General features: G+C 50.4%; 1 protein-coding gene across 7 annotated transcripts in view; it reads right to left on the reverse strand.

Moving 5' to 3' along the window:
• Positions 1–17,312, reverse strand: part of LOC147724882 (alanine aminotransferase 2) — a 1,140,553-nt gene that overhangs the window by 56,873 nt on the left and 1,066,368 nt on the right. For all 7 annotated transcript variants that reach the window (XM_086966412.1, XM_086966408.1, XM_086966411.1 and 4 more), the window contains 2 exons: positions 16,726–16,969; positions 15,559–15,638 (listed from right to left, as the gene is read on the reverse strand). In XM_086966412.1, coding sequence (XP_086822538.1) covers positions 15,559–15,638; positions 16,726–16,969 — 324 coding nt within the window. The remainder of the gene's footprint in view (positions 1–15,558; positions 15,639–16,725; positions 16,970–17,312) is intronic.

Here is a 17,312-nt window from a genome sequence, read left to right on the forward strand (position 1 = left end):
GTTGAATGGCGGACTTTCCTGGGGATGGCGAGTGTGTCGGAAGGTGAGATTTTCTGTCACGCATCGGGCGCGCGAATGACGGCTGGCCAATTATTTGCGGTGTTGCGCAAGGCTTTGCGACGTTTGGGTCTGGATGCGTCTGGCTTCGGGACTCACTCCTTTAGGATTGGGGCTGCGACAGCTGCGGCCTGGTTGGGGTGGTCCTGGGACAGGATTAGGCGGATTGGGCGGTGGAAGTCACGATGTTGTGAGAGGTATGTGAGAAAATGAGATGGTCCCAGGTAGGCAGTTGAGTGGGACGTGGAATTTTTTGCTGTTCTTGTTCGAACATCTTTCTCTTCGTAGGTTGCATGGGTGGAACGGGGACTAAGACGGTGACATGGATTGTTGGGCACTCCTTCGTGCATTGGGCGTCCAAATATGCGGAACAACAGGTGTACAGCCGTAACCTGGGTCTGAAAGGACACTTGCATGAGGAACAATGGTGGGGCAAAGGTGGCATGCGATGGGGGGCACTACTGCCCTGGCTCGCGAAGATGATTCCGCAAAGAGGATGCCCAGATTTGTTGATTATCCATCTAGGAGAAAATTACTTGGTACAACTGTCTGGTTTGGCGCTTTTACAGCTTATGCAGAGGGATCTGGAGGGGTCTAGGCTTGCAGGGACCTGCATTGCCTGGACGGAGTTGGTCCCCAGGAAAGTATGGAGAGGGGCAATGAAGCACGGGGCAATTGAAAAGGCACGAAGGAAACTCAATAGGGCGATGAGACTTTTTTGCGGGGACAAGGACATCAAAGTGATCTCACACGGAGGGATTCGACTGAAGGAACCTTTAGTTTTTAGAGACGATGGAGTGCACCTGTCACAATTGGGAAACGCCTATTACATGATGGAAATGAGAGATGTGGTGAGCAAGTTGTGGAATGAGGCGATCTGGTGTTGCAGGGAGTGAGTGCGAACGGTGTGCCTGGTGTGGACCTGCGGGTCCGGGGGTGGGGGGGGAGGGGGGGGAGGGGCAGGGAACCGCCCTACAGGGGGTTCCCTGGTTGGCGGTACTTTGAAGGGACAGGGGGGTCAAGAGCGGGCACACCCATCCCTTGGTGGGGGGGGGGGGAGTTCGAATGGCGGATAGAGGCATGACTGGAAGGACACAAGGAATGGGCTGGATGACAGGTGATTGCTGGGTATGAATAACGTATGGTTTGGGGCATGTAGTGGTTTGTGATGAGGTGGAACGGGTGAAGCGGATAAGAGGGGAGTGTGAGTGGGGGTTTGATGTTATTTACCTGTTGATGTTTATTGTTATGTAAAGATTACGCAGCCTAGTCTAATAAAATGGCCTTTTACGCTTACACACTGCGTGGTCTCTTTATTGCGCGATGCCGGGCCCCGGGGGAAGCACAGTCGCAGACTAGTCTTCCACGGGGGTCTTTCGCGCAGGGACAGGACAGGCAGGGGAAGGGGAGGAGTTTAGGGGGTGGGTATAAGGCGCAGGGGAGGAAGGGAACTTCCTCTTCCTGCGCCTGGCACCATCGGGAGGGTAGCAAAAGGCCTCCCACCCACCCGGCAGTTGGAGGTGTGGTTCGGGTCAGTCTATGGCGTTGCCAGAGCTGCTTTAGGCGGTACTTTGAAGGGACAGGGGGGTCAAGAGCGGGCACACCCATCCCTTGGGGGGGGGGGGGGGGGAGTTCGAATGGCGGATAGAGGCATGACTGGAAGGACACAAGGAGCGGGCTGGATGACAGGTGATTGCTGGGTATGAATAAGGTATGGTATGGGGCATGTAGTGGTTTGTGATGAGGTGGAACGGGTGAAGCGGATGAGAGAGGAGTGTGAGTGGGGTTTGATGTTATTTACCTGTTGATGTTTATTGTTATGTAAAGATTACGCAGCCTAGTCTAATAAAATGGCCTTTTACGCTGACACACTGCGTGGTCTGTTTATTGCGCGAAGGCCGTTCATTCATTTGAACCTCCACATACCATGAGTCAAGCGGAACTCTGACTGTGGCCAATGTAAGCGCTCTTCACTTGTAATTTTCTCCTCATATATCAGTTCTGTTCCTATTGTGACGCGCTCCGACACCTTCGGGTAAAGTCCGCGCTATATAAAAACGTAAAATAAAGTAATAAAATCAACCACAATACCATGTATGTATGGTTTCATCTGAATGCTAAACGATGAATTACTCGCCTCTGGCAGTACCGGCTGCAGTCTGAAATATAGCCACAAGGTGGTGCTAGTGGCACTACAGAATCATATTTACCATTCATCACCAACTACTACAAGTACAAAAGACGTACGTATTCATCCTTATTTTTCACTCGAATAGGTTATGTTAAGTGTTTTTGTAAAGCACTCCAATGCCCCCAAGGGCGTATTGGCAATAGCTGAGGGAAGGTGAACGGATGAGTGTTAGACTTGGCATCTTTTGACATGTTTCTCCTGAGTTTTTGCTTTCTGGCGAACAAGTTACTTACCTTCGGTAACGCTTTTTCTGGTAGATACAATATCTGCCTGTGGATTCCTCACCTTGTGAATATCCCCCTTGCGCCAGCAACGTTCGGAAAATTCTTCGTAGCACGCCGGCGTGGACGACGTCATAGGAGCACGGCATCGCTCGCGACTCCGTCTGACGTCACCGACTCCATATAAGGACCACGTCGGCGTGATGACGTCAGTTCCGCCCTTTTTTCCGTGCCTTCGAGGCACCCGGACGGACCAACAAGTACGTATATATGTATATACACAATCTACACAGCACATGCAAATCAAAAGCAATTAAAGTGCAAAACTATACAAAATCAGATAAATACATTTGCATATAAAACCAGGTATAGCAGAGTGGACAACGGGGAGGCGGGTGGGTCAGTGAGGAATCCACAGGCAGATATTGTATCTACCAGAAAAAGCGTTACCGAAGGTAAGTAACTTGTTCTTCTGATAGATACATCTGCCGTGTGGATTCCTCACCTTGTGAATAGAGTCCCACAGCAGTCCCCACTCCCGGAGGAGGGTGTCCACTCTGCTACACCAGGAAATCTTGGAGAACAGAGCGCGCGAAGTGGCCGTCCCTCCTCACCTCAGCATCCAAGCAGTAGTGCTTCGCAAAAGTGTGGAGGGAGGCCCAAGTCGCGGCCCTGCAAATGTCCTCAACAGGAACACCTCTAGACAATGCAGAAGTAGCAGACTTCGCTCTAGTTGAATGAGCTCTAATACCCTCAGGAGGGTCCTTACCCGCCAGAGAGTAGCAAATCTTGATGCAGAGAATAATCCATCTGGAAAGTGTGCGCTTGTGCACCGCTCTGCCCTTCTTGCAGCCAGCAAAACCCACGAAGAGCTGATCATCTATTCGATAGTCTTTAGTCCTAGCAAGATAGAAGCTAACCGCTCTCTTCGGGTCCAGGCGATGAAGCCTCTCCTCCTCCTTGGAAGGGTGTGGGGGAGGATAAAAGGTAGGAAGGGTAATGGATTGACCTAGGTGGAAGGGAGTAACCACCTTAGGCAGAAAAGCAGCCCTGGTCCTAAGAACCCATCAGATAGGTTAACACAAGATTCAAGTCCCAATGAGGAACAATAAAGGGAGAAGGAGGGAACTTATTAGTGAGTCCCTTCAAAAATCTTAATACCACAGGTGATTTAAAAAGAGAGGGCTGATCCGGCAAACAGAGGAAAGCCGATAAGGCCGAAAGATAACCTTTGACAGTGGCAACAGCAAACCCTTGCCGTGCCAGAGAAAGAGCAAACAACAAGATATCAGATAAATGAGCCTTTAACGGGTCAACATCCCTCTCCCTACACCAAGCTACAAACTTAGACCACCTATACGAATAAATGGACTTGGTGGAGTCGCGCCTGGCAGAGAGTATGACATCCACCACATCGTGAGGGAGAGAGAAAGAATTCAGATTGCCCCGTTCAATCTCCAGGCATGAAGGTGTAATGTCTGGAGGTGGGGGTGTAGAACCTGCCCCTCCATCTGAGGAGGTCTGCCCTGAGAGGGAGACGGAGCGGCGGGTGAGAGGAGAGGTGGAGAAGATCTGTGTACCACACCATTCTTGGCCAATCCGGGGCGACCAATATGACTTGGGCCCGGTCTTGGCGAATCTTCCTCAGAACCCGAGGAATCAAGGGTATGGGAGGAAACGCGTAAAGGAGCTGACCTCTCCAGCTCAACTGAAACTCATCCCCCAATGCTCCTTGCATCGGATACTGGAGACTGCAGAAAGACGGGCAGTGAGCATTCTCGCAAGTGGCGAACAGATCCACCCGAGGAGTCCCCCACATCTGAAAGATGAGGTGATCAACCTCCGGGTGAAGCCTCCACTCGTGGTCGGCAGAGAACTGCCGACTGAGAATGTCCGCACGTACGTTCAGGACTCCGGCCAGATGATTTGCCATCAGACAAATCTGGTGGTCCTGAACCCAGGACCAGAGACGCAGTGCCTCTTTGCAAAGACACCACGACCCTACTCCTCCCTGCTTGTTGATGTACCACATCGCGGTCGTGTTGTCCGTCAGGACCTGGGCCGACCGACCGCGAAGGGAAGGGAGGAATGCCTTGAGCGCCAGACGTATGGCCCGCAATTCTAGAAGGTTGATGTGAAGCAACCTTTCCTCTGGAGACCAAAGACCCTTGACCTCCAGATCCCCCAGATGAGCACCCCACCCTAGAGTGGATGCATCCGTTATCACCGTGGCCACCGATGGTGGAAGCTGAAAAGGCTTTCCTTGAGACAGATTGCCTTCCACGCCCCACCAAGACAGATCCGCTGCAGTTTCTCTGGAGATCTTCACTGACTCCCCGAGATCTCCATTGTGCTGATACCACTGCTTGCGGAGGCACCACTGGAGTGCCCTCATGTGCCAGCTTGCATGGTTGACCAGGAGAATGCAAGAAGCCATCAGACCGAGCAGGCGAAGGACCTTCAGGACCGGAACAACCGCTCCACTGTGAAACAAAGGAATCATCTCCTGAATGTCGCGAATCCTTTGCGGAGGAGGGAATGCACGACATACAGTAGTGTCCAGTACCGCACCTATGAACAGGTTGCGCTGGGAGGGCACCAGGTGAGATTTGAGCACGTTTATCGAAAAACCCAACCTGAACAACAGCTGCGATGTCTCTTGCAGGTGATGAAGCACCTTCTCGGGCGACTCCGCCTTGATCAGCCAGTCGTCCAGATACGGGAATACAGGTATCCCCGACCTCCTGAGATGTGCAGCCACCACTGCCATCACCTTGGTGAAAACTCGAGGCGCAGTAGTAAGACCAAACGGAAGGACCGCAAACTGGTAGTGTTGCGATCCCACCGTAAATCGGAGATACTTCCTGTGCGACTTCAGGATTGGGATGTGAAAATACGCATCCTGCAAGTCGATCGACACCATCCAGTCTTCTTCCAACAGCGCTTGAAGAACCTGCGCAAGAGTGAGCATTTTGAATTTCTCCTGCTTGAGATAGAGATTCAAAATCCTGAGGTCCAGGATTGGACGTAACCTGCCATCCTTCTTGGGGATCAGGAAATACCGGGAGTAGCACCCCTGACCCTTTTCCTGCTCTGGAACCACCTCCATCGCACCTTTCCTGAACAAAGCCAGGACTTCTTCCTGCAGGCGAACAAGGTGGTCCTCCGAACAAAAACCCTGGCAAGGAGGGTAATTGGGAGGGAACTCCTGGAAAGGAAGAGCATACCCATTTTCTACGAGATTGAGAACCCAAAGATCTGATGTAACCGATTCCCAATCCCGTAGAAAATGAGTAAGCCGACCCCCCACCGGAGCCACATGATCCAGAATGGCAGATCTAGGGCTGCTTTGCTGCAGGGGGAGGGGGTTGGTTATTAGAGGAAGAGGAGGAGGAGGAGGAGGAGGCCTGGCGTCCACGACCACGGCCCCTTTGCTTTCCTCTGTAGGTTTTATACAGAGGATTTTGACGCTGCTGTCCCTGGTTGTAGGGACGAAAATTGGATCTGCCAAAACCCCTGTACTTCCTAGCCGCAGAGCCCCTCATCTGAAGGCCCAAAGACTTCGCCGTAGCCCGGCTGTCCTTGAACCTCTCCAAAGCTACGTCAGCCTTCTTGCCAAAGAGGCCTGTCCCATCAAATGGCAAGTCCAACAATGTAGACTGAACATCAGAAGAAAAATCAGAGGACTTAAGCCATGCGGCCCTCCTTGTAGCAACAGTAGAGCCCATAATTCTGGCAACAGAGTCCACCGTGTCCATACCACTCTGTATAACCATACGAGCTGCAGCCTGAGTATCAGCAACCACCTCGTTAAAGTTCTTCCTATCGTCCTCCGGAAGCTTAGGAGAAAGTTGCTTAACAGAGTCCATTAAAGCATGAACGTACCTCCCCAAAAGGCAAGTAGCATTGGTGGACTTCAAGGCCATGCTACCTGAGGAGAAAATCTTTTTTGCAGACTGGTCCAATTTCTTAGAGTCCTTGTCTGCCGGCACCTGAGGGAAAGAGCCCGCAGCCCTGCTGGAACAGGCGGCCTGCACTACCAGACTCTCCGGTGCAGGATGCGAGGAAAGAAATTCAGGGTCATCAGGAGCCACCCTGTAACGCCTTGCCACAGACCTGGAAACCGCAGGAGCAGACAAAGGTCTCTTCCAGACCTCCTTAATTGGTTCAGTCAATGCATCTGTAAAAGGAAGAGTAGGCTCCACAATTGAAGAAGGCGAATGCAAAACCTCCGTAAGGATGTTGGGCTTGTATTCAACTGTGGGCAAAGTCAAGCCTAGCAACTCTGCAGCCTTCTTAATAACAACATGATAGGGTGCCAAGTCCTTAGAAGGAGCGTCTGAAACGGTTGGCAAACCCCACTCAGGAGAAAGTTCCAGGCCACTTGCATCTTGAAGGTCCTCAAAACAATCCCCCTGATCCTGCAACTCCCCTTCCTCAACCTCGGAGTCCATACACTCCTTCTCCTCCAAGAGACGTTGAGCTCTGCGCCTCGACCACTCCATACGGACCGAAGTCGATGGATCCGGCAACGACTCCGACGGCGCCGGAGCCGACGTCGAGCGAGGAGCCGGAGGACGGGAAGCGCCCCGATCCGAATCACCACGAGGCCGATCCGGAGTCGGCGAAGCCGCATGCGAAGTCGACGACCTCGGCGGCGCCAAACCGAGCCAAGGAGTACAAGGCGTCGGCATAAACGGCATAAAGGGGGCCGGGGCATAAGTCTGGGGCACACCCAAATTGAAAGACAAAGGACCCATGGGACCAACATGCGCACCAGAGGGGTACATTGCCCTCGAGTAAACACCAAACATGGCGTTTAAAAACTGCGAGGGATCCTGACCTGGACCTGGAAAGGGTGGGTACGAACCCAACGGCCGCTCCGAAGGAGGCTGATCCGGCAAAGGCGCACCCTGGCCCTCATGCTCTTCAGGCTCCACATCCGGAGTCGGTGCTCGAGGAACCTCTTCTTCATGCACCGATGAATGGTGCGACTCCAGATCCTGTTCCGGCTCTTGAACTGGAGAACCAACGTGAGATCGAGCAGGAGAAGGAGACACAAAGTCCTTGTGATGTTTTCGTGACTTCTTCCTCGAATCCGAAGACTCCTTGCCAGAGTGGTGTCTGGAGTGATGTTTACTCCTCTTATGCTTCTTTCTCGAGGAGCCCGAAGCATGGCCCGAGGCCGACTTGGATCCGGACCTCGACCTCCCTCTGGACTTCGATCTCTCTCTCGACCTCGACTTGCCCCTCGAAGCCGTCCTCAACTTCGACCGCAACAGCTGTCTCGACTTCGAGCGCCTGGACACCGACCTCGAAGACCTTCCGGCTTCCCTTTCCTTCACCTTTGCAAGCAGAAGCTTCGCCTCCCGCTCACGCAAGGCCTTGGGGTTCATCTTGTCACAGGAACGACAGTTTTGAACATCGTGACCCGAACCAAGACACCACAGACAGTCGGAATGCGGATCGGTGATCGACATCATCCGGGAGCAGGAACCACATTGTTTGAAACCCGTCTTCCTCGACGACATCTTCGGCGTTGAAGTGAACTCCAACAGAGAAACAGAATCAGCTAAACAGCGAAAAGATACAAAAGTATCGCAGAAGATCCCAGAAACCGTTAGCGTCGACAACGCGGAAAAAAGGGAACTGACGTCATCACGCCGACGTGGTCCTTATATGGAGTCGGTGACGTCAGACGGAGTCGCGAGCGATGCCGTGCTCCTATGACGTCGTCCACGCCGGCGTGCTACGAAGAATTTTCCGAACGTTGCTGGCGCAAGGGGGATATTCACAAGGTGAGGAATCCACACGGCAGATGTATCTATCAGAACTCTCGGTTTTGAATCTGTTTTTGCTGGCATAATGTGTCTACTCACTTGTCTCACTGCTGATCAGTGGTAAAGTGCAAGTGCTCCTGTGGTAAATTGTGTTGTGGATTGGTGTTTCCATGATTGGATATTTGATTTACTTGTTAGCCACTAGTAAAGTGCACTGAGTGTGCCAGGGCCTGTAAATCAAATGTTACTAGTGGGCCTGCAGGAAAAGGAGACAAGGGGACCTATGTAATCAAAAGGGACCAATTGTAAAGGTAAATTCTGAGAGACAGCGGTCCCTTACAAGATAATTTAGGTAGCGACAAAGTTACAATCAAGATTGGGTCTGCTTTTGTCTGAATAGATAATATTTTAATTTTAAATGGACAAAAAAAGATACCAACAAAACAGTATACAATCAGTGAGGGGGCAAGGCGTGAAGGGGTATTGGGAAATCAGCCGATTTCCTCACCACAGGTAGGTGACTTAAAAGTGACTTACAAAGTGAAATGCAAATTAGTAGAAGTCACAATAAAAGTACTCAACAAATTCCTTAATTTTATTTTCGACTTTAAGATGTTGGTGTTGACAATGTATTGATCGCCAACCAGGTTGTGGGATCATCATCAGGACTTAAGCATAAAGCAAATGCATGGGAAGTTTCTAGAGGCAAACTACCGAAGGGTGGTCCCAATTGGTAGTGGAGTTGCGTGTAATCACGGGAATGAGAGAGGCAAGAGTAGAAATAATGATTTGACAATAGGCCGGAGGAATATCGGTCTGATGAGATGTCCTTTGGTGTGGAGCCTAGCTGCGTGGGTCTTATGGAAGGTATTGTGAACATGGGACCAATTACGGTCAGGTTGATGGCAATGCAACCAGATTAGAGGCCGGAATTGAGGAGTAGCGAGCGAGCCCAGGATGATACGACCTTAAATTAATGGGAATTACAGGAGACCAAGGGCAAAGTGGCTGAGATAATATCCTGCACTCCGATTCAGCAGGGAAGGGTCCGAGAGGGCATGGTGTCCCCTCTGCAGCAGTCTGGAATCTTGGTTGTAACTTTGTGGCTACCTACATTAACTTATCTTGTAAGGGACTAGTGAGCCTGCAGCACTGATTGTGCCACCCACGTGAGTAGACCTGAAAAGGTAACTCAGACCTGCCATTGCAGAGTCTGCGCCCAGTTTGTAACTGCAATGTCGACTTAGCCAGTGCACTCACTTTCCAGTCCCTCACCTTCCCTTTTCTTACATGCCAGCCACCCCTAAGGTAGGCCCAAGGTATCCCTGTAGGCCGGGTGCAGTGTATGTGAAAGGTAAGACATGCCCCGGTGTGTGTGGCATGTACGGAGAGCGAATTACGGCCAATTTCGTTTTTCGCCATTGCAAGGTTACCTGTTCCCCATAGGACAAAATGGGGAGTTTGTTTATAACATCTTATAAAACATAACTGGCTCAGGGAATTAGGTAGGGAAATAAAGTTTAGTATGCCTCAACTCAGAAGCTAAAGATGCATCTTTTCGTGAAGGTGATTTTTACATTCTGTGTTTGAAAATACCACTTTTAGAAAGCAGTTATTTTCTTGCCCAGCATTCCATGTGCCGCTGCTGGAATGTGGATTGCCTATCTGGGTGTTGGATGACAGAAGGCTGGGGAGCAGGAGTGGCTCCAGATAGTCTACGGGGGTCAGGAAAGCACTGAATAGGCCTGGGCTGCAATTGGGGAAGGGGGAGGAGATTTCCTTGCACCTCAAAGGGCCTGGTCTGCCTCTGACCATGCCGCCTCTGCCTCCTGCCAGGAAGTCATACCAGAGAAGGCAGAACTGGTTCTGGCTGGGCACAGACACTCTCTGCCTAAGAGATCAAAGGATTTTGGGATATAAATATTGGGGCCCAGACCCCTGAATTTTAAAACTCTTTTGGACCAGGAAGTCTGCCAAGAAGAAAAGCTGGAGAAGCTGTGAGGAGGAACTACCAAATTGCTGTGTTGGCCTGCAGTGGTTGCTTCTGTCTTGGAGAGTGAAAGGACTGGACTGAACTTTCTGCAATCTACTTTTGTGAGTTTCTCCAGGGGCTTGAGGTATAGCTTGCCCCCCTGTTCAAGAAGTCTCAGGAACATCAAAGACTTCAAGCTCTTCTGCCCTCAGCACTGGGTCTGTGTGTTTTGTGCTGCAACAGAATAAAAGCAACCCGACGACATCTACGGCGCCGCTGCCGACTCAGTGTCCTGAAGGCACCACAGAGGGCACCACCGCAATGTAGCACCACAACCCTGGTCTTACCTACGTGCCTTCTGACGCCGCCACATAGCCACTGCTCGCACCGCAACCTGTGGGCACCGCACTCCGCATCGCCTTGTTCACGACGACGCCTTGGTATCCCTGACACCACCGCTCCACGCCGAAATCTACGCCGCTACTTGCATCGTGTTTTGAGGGCACCGCTCCTAAAGTTACACAACGCACTGCCCTCATCCCGCACCGCTGCCTTGGCCTACAGACGCCATCGACTCCAGTTCCTCAGCCGACAACAGTGCTTCAGCAATGACGACGCTGCCGCTTGCACCGCGACCTGCCAGAAACGCAACGAGCACAGTATTCACTTCGCACCGCGACCCTAGTCTCACCGACGATGCCATCAGATGCCGCCACGGAGCCGCTGCTCGCAACGCATCCTGAGGGCACCGCACGCTGCACTTCGCACCGCAGCATGCGACGAACCTGCCAACGCCAGCGCTCCCGACTTCAACAGAGAGGAGATCGATCTGCAACGGCTGTGACTTAAAGGGCCCCGACGACTCCTGCACCCGCTTCCGGAACAGATGCTTGCGGACGCCGTGCTTTCGGAAGCTCAACGAGAGGTCGCCGACGCCCTGCATTTCTAAAAGGTACTGTTTGCTGGTCGTCCTGACACCGTAGTTGGCCCGCAACTCTGCGGTAAGCCAGAACTGTTTGAATTTGTTTGCTCACGACACCGGATAGCCCCGGACGGAACTATCGACATCAAGGAACTATTTTTCAAGCATATTTTGATAATCGAAGATTTTTTAGTACTGTATTGTGGATATTTATTGTCTTAGTCTTGCCCTAATTTTATAAAAATATTGGATATTTTTCTAAACTGGTGTGGTGTCCTTTTGAGGTGCTTCGACTGTATTATTGTAGGGTATGTGCAAATGCTTTACACACTGCACTCCACCCGACTTTGGCACATGCCCTAGCCGACCAAAAATCCCATTTCTAATAATGAGTCAGATAGAGTGCAACAAAAAGCCAAGTTTCGATGGCTGCCTGCCAAAAGGTCAGGTTGGGCTTTAATGTGAAAAAGGGGAGATTGTTGCAGTCCTTTGAGGCTCCTGGTACAAATCTTCTTCATCCCACTTGTCAATTTTGAGTCTAAGGACTGAAACAAGTTTGGCTAATGCAGATCTAAGATAACAAGTTGGTGAGTAGTAAGTAATGCACTTTCAGAAACCCAGGACTAGTTCCATGCAGATCTTTGCATACAATACACAAGGCTTTGAATGTAATCCTCTGTCTCTCCCGAAACCAGTAAAGCTTCACAATGAACTGGGACATTGACCGGCGTTTGGGGACCTTCCATAGCAGATGCGCTGTCTCATTCTGTGGTCTTTGCAATTTATTCAAGACTTTACTGTAATGGGCTTTATCCTAATGCCCACAATTGTCTATTTTTTAGATGACTAAGGAAGTGACCACTGTTTTCTAGAGGTGGTTAGGTAAGAGAAGAAGAATTTTAAAAATCATTTTCAAAGTGAAAAAAGCATCCATGGTTACAGCATTTACTTGATCAGTGTTGGAAAGTTTGTTGTTCAGTAAGACTCGTAAGTTCCTAACCACTGGCAGCTCCTCTCCAATGGCAGAGGAGCATCGCCCCACTGCCTGGCTCAGAGCCTACAAATGGTAAATAAAACAACGTTCTTGCACTGTTTTATTTTGCATTTGCCAACTCTGAGCCAATGCTGTTTGGAGTGGCAGAGGCACGGGAGGGGGTGAGTAAGAGTGCTACGTGCACTCACAAAGTGCTCATGTGTGTTTGGCTGGCTGTCTCAGACCCACCAAAACACACATGCACACTTAGGGTTCTGCTGCCCGGCTGCATTGAGCAGCCAGGCAGCAGAACCCCCCCACAGACTCCCTGGCCTGAGCAGAGCATCTTTCTTGCCCACTCAGACAAATCCCTACACTGCTCTGTAGCATGGTGATTAAATGGGATCCGTCTCAGGGGCTGCTGGGACCCAGGAAGATGCTGCAAGTAAGTTAAAAAAAAATGTAAGAATCTATTATTTCTAACCCCCATCAGTGAACCCCCTCCCGCCCCCCCACGCTCTCTCCACCCGCCTTACTACCCTTTGTTTGCGGCAGCCGCCACTGTTCCTAACACACCTAACAGGAATAGGGGGAGGGCCAAGCTCGACAGACCACTAATCGGAAGTGCAGAATGAAGCAGTGGCTTTTTAGGTCTCGCCTAGCATTGGAGCGCACATGCGCTCTATACTCTGCGAGGCTTATAGTAATCGATAAGGATTTCTGGAGTGGAAGCCCCGCCCCTCTTTTTGATTGGGTGGTGTCTTCATTTATGCTAAACGCTGGCTTTTCATTGAAAATCAGGCTTTTTTGTCACCGCCCTGTCTCCTTTTGAGGCGGCCCATCCGGGCTCGATCGTGTACTGCGGCGTTACAGTGTCCTTTATAACTCCGTACGCACTATGTTTTTCCAGTCAGTCCTGTGATGTCTCCCGATCACCAGTTTCCATCCCTTATTGCTCGATTACTTGCTCCATGGCCAACTGCAGAACGCTTGCCTCCCCTTCCCTCCTGCTTGTTTCAATTACGGTGTGAAATGCTTATTTTTATTTAACCTGCGCTTTCAGCTTCATGGCGAGCACAGCTTTATTTATATGCGGCTCGCTGTATTAACTTTAACTTTTTTTATAAAACCCATGTTGCGCTTTCCCTTAAATATGCTCAATCCCCCGTACCCCCTGCTGCACGTACTCCTTGCATTTAAGAAATCTGCGGGCGCCATTGTTCCCCATTCCTCCCCCCTCCATCAATGCCCTTCGTATGCCTGGTTTCCTTTCCACCAGATGCAGTGTCCGCTTTCTAGTGTTTGTGTTTTTTTTCCTATATGGGGCTTCTCTTACAACCTCTGCCTCAGCACACACAACACTACCTCAACTCCGGTTGCAGCCAGTGCTCCAGCCCAATACCTGCCTTCATCACTTTCAGGCTTGCAGCCCCACCATGCACAAGGGGGAGGAGCAAAAAGAAGGAGGGTGCCAAATTTTTTTACCGCCCTGTGCATAACTCGCAATACTGGTCCTGCGCCGTGTCCCTTTAAAAACGGGTCCCACTGTGTCCTAAAACTGTGTTGGCAATAGGAAAGCAGGAAAGGGCGGACATAAAGTACCCCTGATCTCGTGTTTTAGCTATCATGTAATGTGCAGGAACAAAAGTAGCATTTAACGACGACTCATTTGGAGCAGTTCCTAATTAAGTCATCTGCCCGTCTGCTGAGAAGTGCCTACGGGCACGAACACCGATGGGTGCCTGACTTACACGCGTGGCTGGCACACGGTTACTGTGTGTGCTCATTAGCAATAATGTTACGATTGTTTAAGTGAGCACTTTTTGGGTGTTTACGTACAGTGATGCAACTACTGGCAAACAGCAACGTCCTTTCTCAGCTGGTCGTATGTTTTTTCTCTGCATTCTTGTACATGGCCTACAAAGGTTGTAGATTGTTGACACTTCAAACAGAAGCCCCCCACTATACCTCTTCAAATCTGGGGTTGTACTGTTACAGCATTGTACGTAAACCATGGTTCGGGTTGTTCTAGTACAGCAGCTAGAAATGGGCGAGCCAACAAATTAATACAGAGAGCCAAGCCAGGGGCTGGCCTCTGAAGTCAAAGCTGAGCCAAGAGTCTGGCTTGCTCTTAGCGCCTGAGCACTGAAATTATATTGCTGTGGAAGTCACCCAAGAAAGATCATAATTAACTACAATAGGCTCTTTAAAAAAATGTACTTCTTTAACAAGCGGAAAAGTTTTACATTCACAAAACATAAACTTAGAAAAATTCATACCCCCCCGCCCTGATTGACAACAATATCATAAGTGAACTAAGAAGCAAGTTAATTGTTGTTCAGCGCACACCCTGAACTCATGCACCTGGGCCTGCACGCACCGGTGCACCAGGGATGGGCGTGGTCTCACTTTCCAGGTTTACTGTTGTGGTGACAATGCACGGAACTGGCTCCTGCGAGAGTGGAGTAGGGTAAACTGTGTGTGCGGGGGCGTACTGATACGCCCCTGCCCCTCTGATAACCCAGGCAGCCTGGGTATGTGTAGAGGAAACTTGGCGGGTGTAAATGAAAAGATACCTCCCCGCTTCCTGTGATAACCCAGGCATCCTGGGCATCTGTTGTTTATAGTTGGTGGGAGGGGGTGTGCGTAGTGATACTTCCACGCTCTTTCTCTAAGTCCCTCCTTGTTACCGTCTGTCTCCTTTTGGGACCACCAATCCGGACTGGATCGTTTACTGCGACTCGCAATACTCGTCCTGCTCAGTGTCACTTTAACAAGCATTTGCAATGCAATAGGTCTCGCAGTTACACAAGTTTAAGCTATTGGCATTGTAAATGAAAATGCCTTTTATTTATGTTTTTAACCTCTTCCGTGCTGATGACGGAACCGCTCCGTCATCAGCTGCGGTGGCGTTGTGCTGATGACGGAGCGGTTCCGTCATGGCCCGCCCGCCGCTCATGCGCGGCGCGAATTCCGCGCCTGCGCTAAGCGTTCTATTGAGCGGGCGGGGCCATGACGGAACCGCTCCGTCATAAGCACAGCGCAACCGATGCTGGTGACGGAGCGGTTCCGTCACCAGCATGCGCCCGCCGCTCTTACGCCCCGCCCCCTTAGCACTGCGGCGGAATAGCCGCCGCAGTGAAGGGGTTAAAACGAAAACAAAAATAAAAGGCATTGTTATTTGCAAAGTCAATAGCTCAAACTTGCGTAAATGCAAGACCTATTGCACTCTGTACTGGGGGTGCAGACAGTGCACTTTAGAAATAAGAAAATAAAAATGTAGATTGAGAGAAAAATAAAACACCTGGATAGGTCTTGTGACTGTGAAGTGAGTGAGGCCCGTTAAAACAATAACAAAATGAACCCTCGTGCAGGAAGGAGTCTGAAGGACACAGATAAATAACAGGTTTGTTTCTACAGTAAAAACAGATCCCAGCTGTACCTCATCCGCCATCAGGAACAGGTTTTCTTCGGCAGCGAAACGGATGACGTCCTCGATGCACTTCCTGCTCTGGACCTGGCCTGGGATCGAAAACAACAGCGGAGGGTCAGGTGCTGGTTGAAGCATCACTGCTATAAACGTCCTGAAGAAGGTGTGCTCATCCCCATAAGACACCGAAACGCCGCGTCGACTCTTGTTTTTTTTATTGTGCATTGTGTATTATTATTTGATCAAATGTGTGAATTATGTATTGATTTTTAAGCCTTGATATGTTAACTTTTAAGAAATAAACTGATGGTTTTAACTGTTTTTCATAGTAGATTGTTCTTAATTGTTGCATGAATTTATTGTATCTTATACAGAGTTCCCAAACTGACGTTAGTTACAATTTTCAAATTTAGTGAACGAAGATAGTTCCGACTGGATCTTAAGGTTTTTTTTGGGTCGATTACTGCTGTCCATAATATTTTTGTGGCTGGTGGTATTACGATTTAAGGGATATCCTTTTGCTCAGGGACTCTTTTTCTTTTAAACTTGTTCACCCTGTCCCTTATTGGTTCAGAGAGTACCTCCCTTTTTGGTTTTGGTTCAAGTTAATTATGCACAGATCTCCTTCACCTGTGGGGTTCCTGTAGTTGATGCACAGTGGGCCTCTTAATTGTGGGACTTATGTAGTTGAAGGATACACACTCGACTCCTTAACTGCAGTTCCCCTAGCACACTAGGCCCCTTACTTGCGGGGTTCCTTGCATTAATTATGCACAGCACTCCTTACCTGTGGGAGTCCCCAGGTTGTTGCACACCGGGCCACGCGTCTGCGGGGTTCCCCTAGTTCATGCACACTGGGCCCGTTACCTGTGGGATTCCCTCAGTTCATGGCCCTTTATCTAGGGGGTTTCCACAGGTCATGCACACTGGGCCCCTTACCTGTGGGGTTCCCACAGTTCATTCACACTGGGCCCCTTACCTGTGGGGTTCCCACAGTTTATTCACACTGGGCCCCTTACCTGTGGGGTTCCCACAGTTTATTCACACTGGGCCCCTTACCTGTGGGGTTCCCACAGTTCATGCACACTGGGCCCGATACCTGTGGGGTTCCCACAGTTCATTCACACTGGGCCCCTTACCTGTGGGGTTCCCACAGTTCATGCACACTGGGCCCCTTACCTGTGGGGTTCCCCGGGTTGATGATGCACAGAACCTTCGGATCGCAGTGTTTCCTGGCCTCGTTGAGCGCTTTTCTCAGCTCTGCGATGTTCAATGCCCAGCAGTTCTCCTCGTCCAGGTAGTAGTTCACCTGCACGGCGTCCAGCTCTGCCAGGGCGGCGGAGTACAGCGGGTACTGAGGGATGGGGATGAGGACTCCAGTCTTGGACTTGCCTTGGCCGGCCACCAGGAGCTTCAGCATGGTCTAAAGCCAGAGAAACAAGAAGAGATGGTGTGAGGCTGCAGCATCTGTGACGTGTCAGGATATGAACCTCTTAAACACCCTGTGTCTGGACACCATCTATAATGGGTCTTGTGCCCGTTTACATACGTATTATACGCCATGTGCCTGAACACACCATCTGTGACATGCCTTGTGCCCACGAATATATCCATTACAGACCATGTGTCAGGGGGCAATGTCTGTGACATGCCTTGTGCCCACGGATATATCCATTACAGACCATGTGTCAGGGGGCAATGTCTGTGCCATGCCTTGTGCCCAGGTGTATAACTTTTACATACCGTGTGCCAGTATGCATCATCTG

Source organism: Lissotriton vulgaris, chromosome 4_1 (genome assembly GCF_964263255.1).
Source record: "Lissotriton vulgaris chromosome 4_1, aLisVul1.2, whole genome shotgun sequence".
Lineage (NCBI taxonomy): Eukaryota > Metazoa > Chordata > Amphibia > Caudata > Salamandridae > Lissotriton > Lissotriton vulgaris.